Consider the following 18,305-nt stretch of genomic DNA (forward strand, 5'->3'; position numbering starts at 1 on the left):
GAGAAGAGAAAGAAGTAGACTACATCTTTCGTCGCCCAAATCCCCCCGGTACCTCATTGCTTCCAAATGTGAAACACGGCATCGCTGCTGCTGACAGCCACCTTCCAGCTATACTGTGCACAGGTCCACAGGGACAGTGAACTGTAAACAATGACATTTTGGAATCTGTCTGTAGCACCAGTGATCATCTTAAAAATGTAGCTGTCGTCACTGACGCCCGGTCTTACTTTGGACCAGTAGAAGTGACGGGTTGGATGTGAGCGACATGACGCCAGGGTTGTTGCTGGGGGGAGCGGAGAAGAGAGAGAGGAAAACGCGGGCAAGGCTGCTAGTGGAGGGAAGAGCGAGCGATCTCTGTTTGACGTGGTAGCTCAGGAACCGGGTGGGGGGGTGGCTGGGGGGGAATGGGGGAGGGGGGGTGGTCTGATCTTTTTCATCTTTTTGTGGTCTTTTCCTTGGACTGTCCATTCCGGTTGAAACATTTGTCAATGATGGGACACGTGGAGAAGAGATAATGGTTTTAACGTCACCTTTTCTCCCTCCCTCTCTCTCTCTCTCTCTCTCTCTCTTCTTTCCCTCCCCCCCCCCCCCCCCCCCCCCCCCCCCTCTGTCTCTCACTCTTCCTGTCCTCGCTCTCTTGTTTTCTCAGTGATGGCCTCAGCTGTGCAGCTGTGCTGGCGATCCCGCCGCTGCGCATAGGGAAGAAGCCGAGACGCCTCGACGACCAAACTTCCTCCCTCCCTCCCTCCCTCTCTCAACTCTGTTCCGTTGTAAAAGAGCAACATCACGAAACACACACCAGCATAAACAAATGTGACCATGTACAGCGTGGAGGACCTCCTCATCTCTCACGGATACAAGCTCCCCTCTTCGGCGGCGCCCACGCCCACCCCGGACGCCTCCTCCTCCTCCTCACGCCAGGCGCCCTCGCCCTCGCCGGCGTCCTACAGCAAACGGCTCGACGTCCTGGAGATCCGGCCCGGCCACGGGACGGTGAATGGCTACGAGAGGGACGTCGGGGGCTTGGGGTCCTACGGGACCAACGGCGGTGGCTCCAGGCCGTCTACGGGTTGCAGGGTGGCTTTCTCCAACAACAACGAGCCCAGGGACAGGGACAGGGGCGAGGGCAGACAGGAGGTGGACAGCCGCAACCAAGGAGACACGCACTCTCTGGGCGAGTCCTTGACCTCAGACAGCGGGTGAGACGTCATCCATGTTGCGTCCTGAGGCTCCTTCGCCCTTTTGCCATATAATTATGTCATTGGTTCCCAAGCTTTTCTGGACCAGGGCCCACGTGAAAATCTCAAGAGCGTTTGCGGCAGCCGGAAGGCTGCCATGTCAAGTGGTCAGATGGGTGGGCCACGTGGATGTTCAGACTGAGCATGTTTATTTTAATGATCAAACAAGTGATTGTGTTCCGGCTTGGATTAATAGAACCAACATAGAATAGGCCTTACTTTAAGTTCCTATTTGTCGGTTTCACTATGATTTTTTTTTTTCTCAAGGTTAAAAAAAAAGTTATGTAGTCCGTGTGCACTTTTCAACGGGTATACCGGGTATTGCATAACAGAGCGGGGCATGCATTCCTTTTTGCATCGTTCCCGAGTATGCCGGTGTTCTAGACTTTGTTTTGTTGGGGGCCAACTTGCTAAATCATCATGGCCTACCAGCTGCCACGCCCGGCCCACGTGTTTGGGAATGGCTGCCATATGTGGTATTCTTGCTGGTCGTTTAATAACAGCCGGCGTCCGTAAAAATCTATGAAAACGCAAAAAGTAGGATTTCTGCATGATGGTTTTTTGGCACCTCATTTAAGAGCTGGTCTCCCTCCTACTCCCTCCCTCTCTCCCTTTATCTCTGTTGCTCCCAACCCTCCCTCCCTTGGTCCCTGCCTCCCATCTTTATCCCCCCCCTCTCTCCTTCCCAATAAAGTCAGGGGCTGGGGAGGAGGGATAATGTGTGCTAGAGTCTTAATCTGCCACATGGGACTCTGGAGTTGTAAACAAAGCTGCTATTGGGCAAATGCTCCGTGCCCTGTCGAAGCCCAAGCTTGCACACACACAACCACAGATACATATATGCTTGTGCATGATGTGTGTGTGGTGTGTGTGTGTGTGTGTGTGTGTGCGCGTGTGCGTGTGGTGTGGCCATGCACTTACAGACTTGTACACAATCCGAGCACCATGCAGGCACACACACACACACACACACACACACACACACACACACACACCTAGGTGGATACTGCTATATGCATGCACGCACATATGCAATGCATGCATTCACGCATACTGTACACACATACACAGCCAGAACCCCCCCAGGCCTGATCGATACGTCCCCTCCCTGCGGTTTCAAAGGCGTTACTCCTCCTGGTATAATGCGTGTGGCATCAATAATACAGGCCACGTATAGTCATTTTTAAATATGCATATGGGGGGGCCAGGCTATATTTAGCTCAGTCTGGAGTTACGCAAGTGAAACCCTCATGGGGAAGACGGTGTTAAAACGTATGAAGCCTGAGTTAAATACGTGGTTCAACGTGGTTTTGCACGTCTACAGCAGCGATCTACAAGCCCCCAACGTGTGCTGCAATGCGTTGTGAGCCTGTAAATGGGCTATTTTTGATGCATGACACCGGCGCACAACCAAGTATAAATCACGCATAATGTTTCCAGTGAGATGGCCCAGTAGCAGCCTTGATACGCCCGTGTCTTTCATGAAACACAGGCCTGTTTGGTTTGCCCATCCGCTGTGGTTCCGGAGGTTAACGGGGGCTGTAACCGAGACAAAGTCAATACAGCGATTTCTCCTGTACACACACACACACACACACACACACACACACACACGCACACACACACACACACACACACACAGTTAAACAGGCTTGTCAGATATTTGTTCCCCTTGTGCACTGTTTGGCTGATTCCACTTATTCTAATCCATGTTTTCCAGTCAGTGATAGACTGAGAATCAGAAAATTGTCATATGACCTTGAATAATATCATGTGTGTGCGTGCATGTGCCGTGTGCGCGTACGATTGAGTGAGAGAGAGAGAGAGAGAGAGAGAGAGTAAATTACGAGACTGTGTAATCCACATTTTCACATCCTCTGCTCTGACAGCACTGACAAACAGAGTATTCTGGGAATGGGAACGCGAGAATAAACAAGACATAATGCTTGCAGTGTTGCCATTCCTGTTCCTTTTTCTTTTGCATCCTTTCCTAACACATACCGTGCGAGGCCGTTTTTTCCTCGCTGTTTAAGTTTGGATGAGGAACAGGCCTATCTATCTTGGCTGTCCCATTATGCTGTACTACTTTAGACCCAATTAGACTAATGATGAGGCCGATGGCAACTCATCTTACTGTACGTGAGACGCAGTGAAATCATAATGCCTCGGTTGACTGCACCCCATAGCACACAGTGGTTAGGTCACAGGGTCAGTGATGTCCACGGATTGGAAATGTCAAGGATGTGTCGCAGTCGCAGGCCCTACGGGCGCATATATACATACTGTATGCATACATAACATTTGCATGCGCCTTGATTGCATTGTCAAACCGTCATTTGGCCACTGCACAAATAGCCATAAATAAACAGGCTCTACCCAGATACCAACTGAGCGTCAATGCAGCCAATCAAGGCAAAGTCCCCTTATAGATGCAGGATTGCTGTTGAGGATTGCCTTTTTTTTTTTTTTTACCAAGGTTGAGAGAGCTTAAGAATGGAGGGAAAATCGAAGATGATTGTCAAATGACCTGAGCTCTTGGTCTGTCATGAAGGGCATCCAGGACTAACGTTGTCATTGTGTAATGTGATCATTATGCCCAGTGGAGAATTATGGCACCAAGTACTACAGCCGTCATCCATGGCTAGCTGTCGCCACCTAGTGGGGGAAAGACGTACATGTTCATATTTTAGACTAGCAACTATGTAGCAAGCAACTGTAGGTAACTGTAAAAGTTCAATTTATTGATTTCTTGATTAGATTTAAATTGCTACTGTATGTATTTCAATGTTTAACACATCAAAACGTAACATGTTTGCATGCATTATTGTCTGAACTCACAGTCTTTCATTGTGTTTCCTTTCAGGTTCTGTGACGGTCCCAGAGGACCACACCCTCAGTCTAAGGACGTGTCCTACTGGAGGAGGAGAGGGCAGGACTTCGCTGTGCTCCTGGACTACGCCGACTTCAGAGAGCCTCCCGGGGGAGGAGGAGGAGGACAGGGGGAGTATGTCCGGCAGCAGCCCGGCCCACAGCAGCCCAGGGGTCAGGAGATGCCCACCGAGGAGCGGCAGAGGGCGGCCCAGGAGAGGCAGCGCTGGGCGGCTCAGGCTCAGGCCCAGGTCCAGGCCCAGGCGCGGACCAGAGAGAGGGAGGCCGCCCTCCACCAGTGGCGGATGGCGGCCGAGCGGAAGTGCCAGAGCTTGGGCACCGAGGAGTGGCGTCCGGCGGTGAGCTTCGGCCGCCAGCTGTCGGAGAGCGAGGGCGAGCGCTGGGCCCAGGAGCAGCAGCGTCTCCACGCCCGGACGCCGGAGGGCATGGTCGTGCACCCCAGGACCAAAGCCAAGTCGCAGTCGCTGCCGCGGATGCTGCAGCCCGACAGCCTGCAGTACGTGGACATGACGACGTCCTCCGGTCCGGAGCTGTACAGGAGAGTCAACGGCCACCCGCTCTCGCCGCACGACATTTACAGGGTTCCCCGCTGGCCGGAGAACGGCCGACCGGCTAGCGCCACCCAGCTCTCCGTGACGCCAAAGGCACGCTTCACCCGACCCCCCAGACCCCCTTCCTACGAGGTGCACCAGCAGATCAGGGGTAGCTGTGAGGTGTTGTCTGGGTCTGGGAGAGATTCAGTCGTTCCGCAGGCCAGGGACCGAACACCGCTCCCGCTGTCCAGGGCAGGTGACCCTCAGCTGGACTATTTTTCAGCGGACTCTGGACCCCCTGGGTACATCCCTCCCCCGTCATACAAGAGGGCACCTGTCATGCCAGGCGGTCACCGAGGCTATGGGGAAATCCCTCTTAACTACAGGTAAATTACTCTTTTTCACATGTATAGATAGATAGATGGAAGAAGTACTCACATACTTAAGTACAAATAATGCAATGTAGATATACTCCGTTTCAAGTAGAAGTCCCGTATTCAAAATGGATTTTAGTAAAAGTACAAAAGTATCGGCATCAGAATATACTTAAATATACTTTTACCTAAAGTAAAAGTAGTCATTGTGTAGAATATAGCCGATCTATAAGTTCACAATGTGTCGCATCGCGGCATATTGGGAGCTTGTAGATCTATTTTCAAATGGCCGGAATATATAGAGGCTGACGTGGTTTGTGTGTTTTGCAATAATAATATACAAATCTACCAAGTAACTAGCAACTAAAGTTTGCATATAATTATAATTCAAACAGCCTCAAGCTATCTATAAATAATAGAACAAACAGAAAGGTATAGGAGCGCACACCTGTAGTGGTGAGAACCACAGGAGATAAAACTTTGACTAAAGAAAAGAGGACGCACAGCTCGTAGTCACGATGCTAGAAACTTTAATAAACCAACGTTTCGGCAAGCAGGTTGCCTTCTTCAGGGTAACAATACCCTGAAGAAGGTTGGTTTATTAAAGTTTCTAGCATCGTGATTCGTGACTATGAGCTGTGTGTCCTCTTTTCTTTAGTTAAAAAATAAATAAATAATAACCTAATAAAAACCTAGCCTGACAGCGGGTCGCCTGTTCCACTCCCGATTCTGGCGACCTTTAAGTGTAATGTGTAAGCACAGTGCACTGAAGTCACAGTGCTCCCCCCCCCCCCATCTCTCTTCCTGTCAGCCTACTGTTAATCTGTCAATGAAGGCAGAAAAAGCCCCCAGAATATCTTAAATAAGTAAACAAACAAATACATAATTAAATAATGCACTTAGTTTTTTCTTGTTTTTAAGATATTTTGGGGTTTTTTTGCCTTTATTGAAAGATTAACAGTAGTTTGACAAGAAAGGGGGAAAGAGATGGGGGGAAGACACGCAGCAAAGGTCGTCGGGATCGGGACTCAAGTTTTACATTGAGCAATGTATGTCATATGTGCAATGAAACATGCAAGGTTATTCTTGATGTATTTTATACCTACAGTATGTGAATGTACAGTTTATAATACTGTAGTAAAATAAATCCCAGTTTAAAAGATATGAGCTTTCTAACGTTGCAATTTTGCTCCTTGAAAAACGAATTAATCTTTTTGTGAACACAAATATCATATTTGAGGATAGAGGGTATGTGCATGAATAAAGTGAATGGCAGATCGAGTGGCAAAGTGAGTTTAACGTTGTTTAATGCAATCGGATAGGACTTTTCTGTTCGGAATGTATGGGCTGTCAAGGCCAGAAAGTAGTTTTCTAACACTCAGTAGGTGTTCCTGCATAATATAACATCCGGGTATGATAATGTCACGCGCATACCCTCTATTATAAATGCAGTAACGGTATATTACATTGCTAAATGGTATAGTTGAGGCTCATTTTAACTATATCCAAAACGTCCTTATGATAGTACATTGCTTGATTACAATAATAAAATGCCAGGCCCCTGTTCCCATCCACCATTAGTGGAACATAAAATCAATGCATTGCATTGATTCGGTCTACATTCGAGCCTTAATAAAGACATAGTACAGTTTGTGTCAGAGGTTTGCCAACATTCGTTATTCTCCCAGCCTGGTCAGTGTTGTGTAATTTCACTATGCTCTACTAGTGCTAATATAAATGAAGTAAAACTGCATTGTCATATAATTCCCAGATACCGAGGGGACGTGTACCAGCAGATGCACATGGTTCCAGACGGATCTCACTGGTATTCCAGATATCCAGCCGGCCTATGGCCTGACCCCCAGAGGGAGAGGAGCGTACAACTACCCAGCAGGAAGCAGCTGTACCCGGGCTACGCCGTCCAGGAGCGCCCCGGCGGAGGGGTCCAGTACATCCCCTTCGATGACCCCCGCGTCCGTCACATCTCCTCAGCCCTCGGCGGCAACTCCCTGACGGACGCCGACAAGATCCGCCACATCCGCAACGAGCTTCCCAGCGTCACCGTGTCGGAGCCCGTGTCCGACGACAGTGCCTTCTTGCCTCCGCCGTTGGGGCCCTTTGTCGCGGCCAAACAGACCGCAGAGGCCCACCAGACGTCTTCGAGCGACTTTGACAATGACAACGACAGGTGGCACAGCGATTTGCACAAAGAGACTGTCGATAACTTCCCAGCAACCGACCAAAACTGTAACAGATATTCCAAAAACCAAGGTCCTCCGCCCTCACCCTTGTCAGCCTTCCAGGCCACGGTGGTGGCCTCCTCCTCCACATCTCGCCAGGGTTCCAACTCAGACCAGGGCTTCACGGAAACCATCACCCAGGTGAAGAAGATCGTCCCAGACTCAGGGTCAGAAAGTAGCAGGAACAGTAAGAGGAGGGTGAGCGAGACAATTTTCTGCCTGGTGTCCGTCCCCATTCACACGGCAATGAATATTAACAAAGACTCTGCAGCAGATCAGAACAATAACGAGATGATACCAAGTCTGACTGTCACCAACACTGACAGCGTCACTCTAGGCCATGTGGACAACCAGAAACTCCGCAGCAAGTCCATGGCCGACATGCCGCTCAGGCCCAGTCACTCTCACTTCCACACCAGCACCAGCACATCCTCTATGAGGAACTACAAGAGAGCTCCATTAAGAAAGGAGATCATAGACGCATGGGCCCTCCAGGCCAACGAGGACAAGGAGTTGTGTTATGCTGGGTCCTGGCCCGGAAACCAGTACCGAAATCAGGAGACCCAGACCAGCTCCCCCTTGACGGTGAAAAGCCCAGGCCCTCAGAGCCCTCCACGGGTACAGGAGGCTGGCCAGTCTGCCCCAGAGACAACCACAGACAGCGCTTTGGGGACGGACAGCAGCGCTTCGTATGGCTGCCCCATGGCTGGCCAGAAGAACCTCCACCCCTCCAGCAACAGCGCATTTTGCCGCCTCAGCCTTGGCCCAGCTCAACCTCCATCTCCACCACCCTCACAGTTGACCCCGTCCTCACCATCCAAAGAGGCGAGTGAGCAGGTAGACCAGCAGCCATCGTCCCCCAGGAAGAGTGGCTCCAATCCTGCAGATGGTGAGGAGCAGGCGGTCTTCGGTCAGTTCCTGCTGAAGCCAGTGAACCGGCGCCCCTGGGACGCCATCGGGGAGCTGGAGTACTTCAACAAAGAGTTTGATGATACGATCAGAAAGAGGTCTAATGTGGAGCAATGCATTGAGGAACTGGAAGAGGTGCATGAGAACATATTGGAGCTCAGCAAATCAGCACACATGATTGCCCCTCCAGATCCTGGCAGGCAAGCACTTAGTCTTCCACCGATGCACATAAATCATCCCAAGAGCATGAAGACCAGATCAGAGTCCTGGAGTTCTAGCACTGATCCAGACTACAGGGAGGTGAGGAGTGCGTTCTCCAGGCCACAGGAGAGAACCGACACCAGACCAGCAACAGGAGAGTTATCCACACCGTCAGAGCACAGCCCCAGACAACAAGCGTCCCTGGACCAACCAACTGACCCCAACCAGTTCTACAGGCAAGACATCCCGGTCCCCCGAGAGTCCTTACTGCGGGATGTGGGATTAACGGTCTACACAGAGACTGCCGAAGGTCCTGGAGGAACAATCCAACGCTCCCTCTCAGTCCCATCTCCACTAGATCCCCAGGAGGTCGGTCCGTCTGTGGAGTTGTCATGGGAGAGCAGGACAACATGTGTTAAAGATGGTGCTGGCGTTGAGCACAACCCAGATAAAGAGCTTCAAGTTGAGGCGCAGGCTGTGGCAAAGGTCGAGGGAGATGACACCAACCAAGTCTACAGGCAAGACATCCCCAGACATCCCAGTCCTCCAAGATTCAGGCCTGTGCCAAATTTGATCATCCGCAGGGCCAATAGTGAAAATAGTAAACCCACCTCATCACACATCGGCAGGCTGACCAGAGAGTCTGCGTTTTCTTTCGAGGAGAGAGATGAGAGATATGTCTTCCCAGACCGTCTGACCTACAGAAATGATTCAACGATGGCCGACAAGCACCTAGAGAGCCTGTTGATCCGGGAGAAAGCCAACTCGTTGCCTGCCGAGGACCTCAGCAATCTGTATGAGGTCAAATGCGCTAAGGGCATCCCTGAGAATGAGTCCATCGAGCAGCGGGCGGCCAGGATCCTGGGCCTGCCGGTGGAGGCATTGGGTGTGGCTCACAGGCAGGCCGAAGATAATCAGGATGACGCAGACATCTCCATAACCACCACTGATACAGACATTACAGACCTTCCAGTCAAAACTGAAACACACAATAGTGAAGACAGAGAGACACAGCAGGTAGCACGAGAGTGTGAGCAAGTGAACGAGGAGTCCCTGAACAACCAGGAACAGGAGTCGGAGGAAGACACGGGAACAAGCGCATGTGATGTGGACCATACAGAGGACGAAGACAGACAAATGCCTGGTGGAAACCACAGCGACGGTGAAGACAGCCACAGCGGAGAGAGCCAACAAACCGTGGTGCTGGACCTACCCGAGTTCCCACCCAGCTCGCTTCCTTTGTCCCTGCCAGTCTCCCCCGACGGGAAGTTGGAACTGAGCACCTGCAGCGGGGAGACGAAGGGACGCGGTGCGGCCTCAAAGTTAATTGAATCCCTGCAGGACAAGCTGAACTCTTCCACGTCCTCGTCGCCAACGTCTTTGTGCAGATCAACCCCAGAGAGAATGGCCCGTCTGAAGGAATTGGACTCGGTGTCCCGGATGAGACGACTCAGCCTCCAAAGTTCTGGAGACTACTGCGAAGAGGCAGACATTGTGGACGGCGAGGGAGACAGGGATGCAGCGGCGTCTGGAGCTCAGGTAGATGCAGAGGGACAAGAGGCAGACATTGTGGACGGAGAGGGAGACAGGGATGCAGCGGAGTCTGGAGCTCAGGTAGAGGCAGAGGGACAAGTGGCAGACATTGTGGACGGAGAGGGAGACAGGGATGCAGTGGAGTCTGGAGCTCAGGTAGAGGCAGAGGGACAAGTGGCGGAGGAAAAAGGTGACACAGAAGAGGGAGGAGAGGAGAAAGAGAACGACTCAGGAGAGGAAGATGTTAGCAAGGATGATCGCGAAAGGTGTGATGAAAGGACAGAGGAAGCAGAGGATGAGGAGGCACACGAAATAGGACAGCAAAGGGTAGAAGAGGCGGTTGAGGTGGAACTGGATGAGGAGGCACACGAAATAGGACAGCAAAGGGTAGAAGAGGCGGTTGAGGTGGAACTGAACATAGAGGAAGAAGAGCTGAGCGGAGACATCACAATAAGTCTGGAGAATGAGAACGAGGCCGCAATGAAAACGGAGGAGTCACGAATAGAGGTGGAGTCGGAGCTGAAAATCGAGGAGGATGATGAACACCCAGCAGGAGAGGATCAAATAGAAGGGAACGCGCTGGATGTTGTCAGAGAACAAGTGAGTAAAGAAGCTGAGCGAGAGGAAGTGCCCAGGCCAAAGCAACGTACCAGGGCTCAGAAACCCCCACTGCTCCCCAAACCTCGCAGCGTGCCCAAGAGAGAGATCACCCTGCCCCTCAGCTTCAGCAGCGTGACCTGTGGTTCCAGTTCTATGGAGGACGAGGAGGTGCTCTCTGTCTCAGGTGGGTGCAGAAGTGGTGACCGCGACATGCTGTATGTGTTATTGAAGGAGGTTGTGCCTCAGCAAATCAAAGAATGAAACGGACCATTAAGCAGGGTTGAGCTGGAGAAAAAAAAGAAATTGATATTCATTATGAATAGTTTTCATTTCAGCAATGTCAAAATTAAATATTGACCCCCTCTCTAACCTGACATAAAACCATGGATGTATGTTGTTAAATGCAGTAATGAGGGAAGCTTAGAGTAATTGAAAAAATATTTTAGACACATACATTGTAGGAGAAAGAGGGGACACCCGCACACCGCCACTTGCTAGCTTTAAGAGCATTTATTGCAACGTTTCGGTCTTGTGACCTTCCTCGCTTGAGGAAGGTCGCAAGACCGAAACGTTGTATTTAAATTTACAGATATTTATTTAATGGAATTACATAATTTTAACACTTTGTAATCTAATTGTGAGTTGTCACGGTGCCCTGGGATATAAATGGTGTCGAGTGTGTCTTTTCTATATAGAACTAGCATGAATCTTGAGTCTTGTTTTTAATTGCACGTCCTTATCTTCTCCTCAGACTCGTACGACCCCAGCCGAGTGGAGAGGGTGTGATCTCCGGCACAACTCTGGGAATCTGTCTGGTTCACGTTAACAGCTTTTCGGGACAACAAAGCTCTCATCTCACCTCATGACTCGGGCGGCTGCGACCGCCTCACCCCAATATTGTCACACAATGCTCCTCGTGAAAGTTTTTGTCCTGGTGCTCCGGAAGCCTTTATACAGCCAAACAAAAGTGCCACCACTCACCAGTTCTCCGGGCCTTCATTGCTTTTCAACGTCCTCGTCTTTCTATTCCCGCTGTTGTTCAATCCACCACCACTCAATGGTTTTGGAACAAACAAGCTTCCACCTCTTTCTTTTTACTTTGTTTCGGGGGGAAAGTGCATATCATCATTTGCCCCAGCACTCTGGCTCCCCGTTTGTGCTGAAATATGAATGTAAAAGTGTGTCTGCTCTCCAACGATTGACAGAAAATACGAAGGAAAAAAAAACACAATGAGAAAAAGGTATTATGTTACAATCAGTGTTAACCTACACCAAATGTAAATAAAGAGTTCTAAGATTTTATTCAGAAGAAAAAGAAAAGATTTTATTTGATTTCAGTGCTGAAGAAATGTATATTTTCTTATCTGCGTTACAAAAAGAAAAGAGAAACGATTTTTTTGCAAGTGTAGTTTAGGGGTGAAATACCAATAACTAAATACCCTTGTCTTTATTCTTCTACTTCTTGTGCGATAGAGAATGTACTAGAGGCTGGATCAGAATGAGAAACACTGTGTTTTCTTTGAATAGTCTCACTCAAGAGCAATATTGTCATTGCTGCACGGGACTTCGGTGGAAAAAGCTTTGAGTAGCAGTTAGTCCGCAGAGCAAGCGTCGCCTCACGCGCTTCAATCTTGTCATAAAGGTGTACGCAGGAGGTTGTGCTGCTGTAAGATGGTTGGTTCGGTGTTCACAAGCACCTGAGAATCCTTCGTTACCCAAGAGATCGCACTCGGCCTGTTACGTTATCAGTGTAATAAATGATCACCAAACTGCCCGGAAAAAAATAAGTCATTTGGAAAATGTTATTTTTGTTAATCAGCTCTCATACTGTATAAAAAAGGAAGACAAAATATATATATAAATATATATATTTTAACGCGTTAACAGAAGTTTATATTTAACCGTGCAGTTGTGATTGGACCTTAGGCGGTTTAAGATTGACTCGTGCAAAATATATCTTATTTCAAAAGTGTTTTCTTCTTTTTGTGCAAGAAAAGATAGATATAGCTCTATTGATCGGAGTGTGCCTTGTACACACTACTGTGTTTGTGGAGAAGTATTTTGTGTGTAAAACTCCAGTATTTTCAGTGAACAGTACTTCACTCTATTCTGGAAAGTTAATCTGGACATGAGAGTTCTAGTTTTATTAATGAAAACTCCAGTGTTATTTTGGCAATAATACCCAATATTAAGTTAATGATGCTTAATATGAATGCTGTACAGAACTTTACCACTGAGATACTTAGCTATGGTAACTGAGTGTCTAATAATTTCACTTTCAACATATCATTGCTTTATAAGGTGGCAGCAGAATACATTTATTTACACATTTGTCACTGGTGGGATAGCAATACAGAGAAGGTTTAAATAACTTACCAAAGCAAACTAGATGCTATGCGTAGGGCATTAACGTTTGCTGGGTTAAAAGTACAAAATTCAAAGAACTGCGTCTTAAATGTCCCATTTGGTCATATCGCTAAGTTGCACCACGTTGCTGTTGTCTCCAACCCCCACCCTGACCCTTTGGTGTTAAACATGTAGGGTCTGGTAAGAAGACTTGCATGAAAGTGTTTTTTGTTTTTCGAAAGTTGGGTAGGATATATGTAGTCCTCAATAACAACAATCCGAGTTCATGTACCTCTTGTGTTCCAGGTAGAATCTGGTCATTCTCATAGAAGTTTTTTGTACTACAGGTTATTTGTAACATAATATATTATTGGTGCACATCTTGCTTTGATATTTTCTATTTTCATACCGAAGTCTGTACAGCTTCTTTCTTTTTTTTCTTTCTTTTTTTTGTATGTGCAGGCATTTTTATTTCTCTTGCATGAAATGCGTAAGATGTAACAGAGAAAGATGTATTTGCATATAATTGCATTTGGTACTAGTCTATCCAATAAGCAACTGTTATATTTCATATAATTCATATTTTATTTTCAAAAGTTATGCAATGTATTTAAACCAGAACACAGTATTTTTTAGATTATTGTAAAAAGGGAATTGTTTGAAGGCACATGTGTCTATATTCATGGTATGATCATTAAGAATGGACATGAATACAGGCACTTGTGTACTGCCATTGTACAATACTGCAGACTATTCAGAAATAAAAGTCTTTGCATGTAAGATATTTGCTCGTGATTTTATTGTCTAGAATCAGCATTTTAGTTTAAAAAATGAGAGTTGGATTTTTTAAATTTTGCACAGCCAAGCAACTATAGCTGGACAATTAACCTCGCGTCACTGGACTTTCCACCTACTGGACAATCAAGTTCTGAATCACCTTTCTAGGTTAAAGTGTTAAGGAACAGAGAGGTGCCCAAGTTTTCAGATGTATGTTTTAAAAGTTAAATATAAAAATAAATAAAAAACTGCAAAACACTTCAAGCATGTTTATCCACAGTGAGCTGAATTATTAAAGTTGTGAATGGAGTTTCTAGGTGATTCTAGGTGAAAGTATGTTTGTGGGGTACCAAAAACCTCCATTACAGTGGAAAGAGCGCCATCTAGCGGTAGTTCTTTTTTATGCGCAGCCACTCGCTTAATTTGGCCCAGTGGCTTAAGCCTCCCTAGAGCAGGGATACTCAAATAGATTTACCTATAGATACCTATAGATAGCTATAACTGAAGAGCAATTTCCATTTCCGCAATTTCCTCAATTTCCATTTCCGCAATTTCCGCAATTTCCGCAATTTCCATTTCCACCATTTCCGCAATTTCCGCAATTACCATTTCCGCAATTTCCATTTCCGCATTTCCACAATTTCCACAATTTCCATTTCCACCCTTTCCGCAATTTCCGCAATTACAATTTCCGCAATTTCTTCAATTTCCATTTCCAAATTTCCGCAATTTCCGCAATTTCCATTTCCATTTCCAACTATTAATGGCAGCTGGGTTTCATCATTCAAATAAAATAGAATTCTGTCCGTTTAGCTATAAAATTATGTCAGGGAATAGGGATACACAGTATATGTCTTTCATTTGCATTGCATCTCCCCCCCCCCCCCCCCTAGCTTTTATTTTCGTTCGAGTAATAGTACAACTCTAATAGTATTACTTATAATAATGTAATTAAAGATTAGTAACTTCATTCAGATTTATTTATTTTTATTTCATTTTCCAGATTTTTTTTTCTTCTTTTTTTTAGATTTTCATTGGTGGGCCAGTCATAATGGTCCCGCGGGCCTGAGGTTGAGTATCACTGCCCTAGAGTCTCACCTAAATAATATCTGATGATAATTTTTAAAGGCAAAACGTAAAAAGACATAGTTGACATTGATGATAAGAGTTGATATGAATTACAGAGTTGGCCATCTGGTAGTTAAAATACAAAAAAGTCTGCCTAACTGTTATGTACCTGGCCTAGGGGGTGCCAAGATACACAACAAAAAACAGGGGAGACGCAGTTGACCAAAGAAATAGAATTTATTAACTAAACAAAACTGTAAATTAAGGAACAAATCATGATGGAACCGATGAAGTGTGGAGATCAGTAGTCAGTGGTGTAGTGCGTGTATGCATGAGTGAAATGTATGTGTGTGCGTGTTGTATGGATTAACATAAATGTTGAGAAGTGTGCATGGTGGAGTGCAGGAGGCAAATGAAAAGAACAGATCTGTGGAAGGACTGGGGAAGCAGGCATTTATAGGGCGTCGCCGTCGACACCCGGGCCCAGGTGCGAGCCACTTAGGCTGAACATCATGTCTAGCTCTGCTCCCCAATCCTATTGGATACAAAGAACAGAGGTTACTATAGGGCAAACCGTAAACACAACATATACCTAAACCAGACAACTATAGAGTAATATACATATAACACAATATAGGGAACCGTCACACTAACCTTGAAACTTTTAAATCCATTGTAAATATTTAAAAAATATATTTCATTTGAACAAATACCGTAAATCTGAATTACATATCTTTCACTAACTGTAAAATATAAACTGCATGTGTTTAATGCATTACTGTCTAATCTGGTAAATTTAAAATGGCTTTCAAATTGTTTTTGACTGATGGGCATTGGGCAATATGACATCTGAAAGCAGCACTAATGTAACTTTTTTGTAATGTAATTTTGTCCAATATGTATGGTAGACTATTTTAATACAAAATACATTTATACAATGAGCATGGTTGAATTTAGTCTCCCTGGATTCCCTGCTCTTCTATTTAGACATTTATATAGTGTCAAAGGTCATGTCTCACCTAAACACAGGATCTTACACAAATGTTGTCCTGATGGTCAAGATTCATAAGCAAGCAGGCAGGCTATATTAACTCAAAAATTCGGCCGGTCATTTTCTCATGAATTTGGCCCAGAGCGGCCCACCACAACCAGTGTACAGATAGCAGAAACTCTTCCGCCCGCTCTGTCGAGGACACACAAACCCTAATACCACCACTTTTACAGGACAACATAAATGATACAAACCAACAGACAACTACACAACCCAAAAGGATTCAATATAGAAGAGGGTTTATTTGTCACTCACTGATCAGTAAAGTGAAATTATCATGATGGTACTGGCAGAATGGCAGCAGGCCTGAACTGCCAAGGAGTGTTTTTTGTGCAAAACTAATGCTTGGAATAGATCAGAATCATGAAAACCCCCTAGTTTTACATGTCACATGCTACTTAAAGTATGATGAAATGTTGCGTTTATTTTTGGTTGTCTGTGTCTATGGTGTGGTATACAAAAATGGCTATATGGCTATATGGAGTATGGTTGTATGATTCCTCAATCATTACTCATTAGTAATATTGAGTCAGACTCATTACTCATTACTACAGCTGTCTCACTCTAGATGACCTGCAGGGGGAGGTATTGAATGTATTTTCCGACGTGACTGTGAAAAGGCCTCAGACAGGCCTCAGACAGAACTCACCTGTCAGGATTCAGGAACTCAGTTGTCATCATTCATAGCATAGTAAGCATACTAAGCATAGTATAATATAATACATTGCATAATGTATGCCTACTTAATTTATCACCTTACCCAGGAAAGTTCTAAGATGTTTAAATATTAGTTAAAGGGAATGGATGGCAAGGAGACCTACTGAGTGTTTTTAATTTCAAAACAGAGTTGAGAGACTTCGAGTAAATTCATATTATACTAGGAGCTTTTAAATTGCAAATACAATGTTTGTTATAGATTTGTGTCAATTGGAATTATTATTATTTTCCACATCCAATATGTAATGTAGGCCTATAACCAGCGTTTTAGCTTTGCTGCTATGGTGTTCATAGTGTTGAACACAACGCACAATTAAAAACAAAAAAGTAGGCTACGTTATTGTGCACATAAGATTATGCAGCAGCCGGCATTGTCTTCGCTTGTTTGGGAAAAGGCGGGGCTACTGGGTGATTGAGAAGCTGAAGCGCCAATAAAAATATACAGAACTCAACAATAGCAACGCCTTCAACCAAAAGAACCAATGAAACAAAAGATGGGAGGACCTACGCGAGTGCATCACAGTACATCATCTGTATGGCTGATCTTAGAACAGCTCTGTGTGTTCCTTTTCTCACACAGCAGTTCATAGACACGGTGGACCAAAAAACGCGTACGGATCCCAGAACGGCGTTGTCACTCACGGTTTTATGTTTGCCTGTGGCACGGACAAGGCGTATCGTTTTGGGGGAAATGGGTTGCTGACGGAGAGATTGCTTCTCCTCAAATCACGGTCTTGAAATAGTTTTATGAATTGACGTACAGTGTATACGTCCATACGTTCCGTTTCCCCGAGGGATATTTAAAGCAACATTCTGAGAAGTACAGAGGCTGTTCTTCTTCACCGACCCGACTGTGAGTATCAATACACTGCATCTCCGAACTTATATTCACGCGGTGTTGTTAGTTACTGTGAGGTGAGGCTACACACACACACACACACACACACACACACACGTCGCTAAACACTTGTGCAGATAGCCTAAGATTTAGACTCGTAGATCATGTATTTATCGATTCTGACATGTATCGATTCTGACATCATCACTATGTCAGAATCTACGAGAGGCAGAGGGTCTGCCTTCTGGCGCAGCAATAACCCATGATATTAAATCACAGAGATCAGAAATAAACATGAAGTTGGGCGGCAAATGTAAATTTGTGTGCACACACACACACACACACACACACACACACACACACACACACACACACACTGCATCCCTGCATTGCTCAACCAATAAGTTAGGTTAGGTTTCTGTTGGACTTGGACAACATCACTGGTCCCAGACCTGACTCCTCACGTCTGTTCTCGGCATGAAGGAATACAGACTGAGCTCTTGTAATGTTCACACACGGCAGAAGTCAAGTGTGGTGACACGGAGCTTGTCACTGGCTAACAGCGCCAAGCCACACAAGGAGTCACAGTGGTACAGTCTGTATTTGGAGGGCAGTTTCAATAGAGCTTCACCAATAGAGCAACCCCATGTACTACATGGGGTTGCTCTATTAACTAGTAACTCAATTCCAGTTGACTACATGGCATGTAGTCAACTGGAATTGAGTTACTTGCCGTACAGCTTAGCTCTGGTCCATAGCCAATGCTTCTATGCAGGGCAGAATCATAGAAGCATTGGCTATGGACCAGAGCTACGTACAGCTATACTTTGACCACTTTCTCTGTATACACCAGACACCACCAAATCTCTAAGCCAAAATAGCCGATCTACAAGCTCACAATGGCATTTTTGAGCGGTGCCTAACTGCTCCAATGACTGGCCGTGTGTCTGTATGTATGTCTGTTTGTTTGGGGTACGACCCCTTGACCCCT

At 46.2% G+C, this 18,305-nt stretch overlaps 2 protein-coding genes across 4 annotated transcripts in view; both read left to right on the top strand.

Moving 5' to 3' along the window:
• jcada (junctional cadherin 5 associated a) overlaps positions 1-13,845 on the top strand; it is a 41,835-nt gene extending 27,990 nt beyond the window's left edge. The window contains exons 3-7 of one of the 2 annotated variants that reach the window (XM_080793533.1): positions 650-1,199; positions 4,102-5,046; positions 6,806-10,262; positions 10,323-10,701; positions 11,269-13,845. In XM_080793533.1, coding sequence (XP_080649659.1) covers positions 820-1,199; positions 4,102-5,046; positions 6,806-10,262; positions 10,323-10,701; positions 11,269-11,303 — 5,196 coding nt within the window. In that variant the 5' untranslated portion in view covers positions 650-819 and the 3' untranslated portion in view covers positions 11,304-13,845. Of the gene's footprint in view, positions 1-649; positions 1,200-4,101; positions 5,047-6,805; positions 10,702-11,268 lie in introns of both variants that reach the window. The other variant, XM_080793532.1, reaches the window with a different exon arrangement.
• A 3,321-nt stretch (positions 13,846-17,166) lies between these two features.
• The window catches only part of mpp7a (MAGUK p55 scaffold protein 7a), a 156,882-nt gene continuing 155,743 nt past the window's right edge, over positions 17,167-18,305 (top strand). The window contains exon 1 of one of the 2 annotated variants that reach the window (XM_080793388.1): positions 17,167-17,333. The gene's annotated coding sequence lies outside the window, so the exon portion shown is untranslated. The remainder of the gene's footprint in view (positions 17,334-18,305) is intronic. The other variant, XM_080793387.1, reaches the window with a different exon arrangement.

This window comes from Protomyctophum bolini (assembly GCF_963924005.1).
Source record: "Protomyctophum bolini genome assembly, chromosome: 21".
Lineage (NCBI taxonomy): Eukaryota > Metazoa > Chordata > Actinopteri > Myctophiformes > Myctophidae > Protomyctophum > Protomyctophum bolini.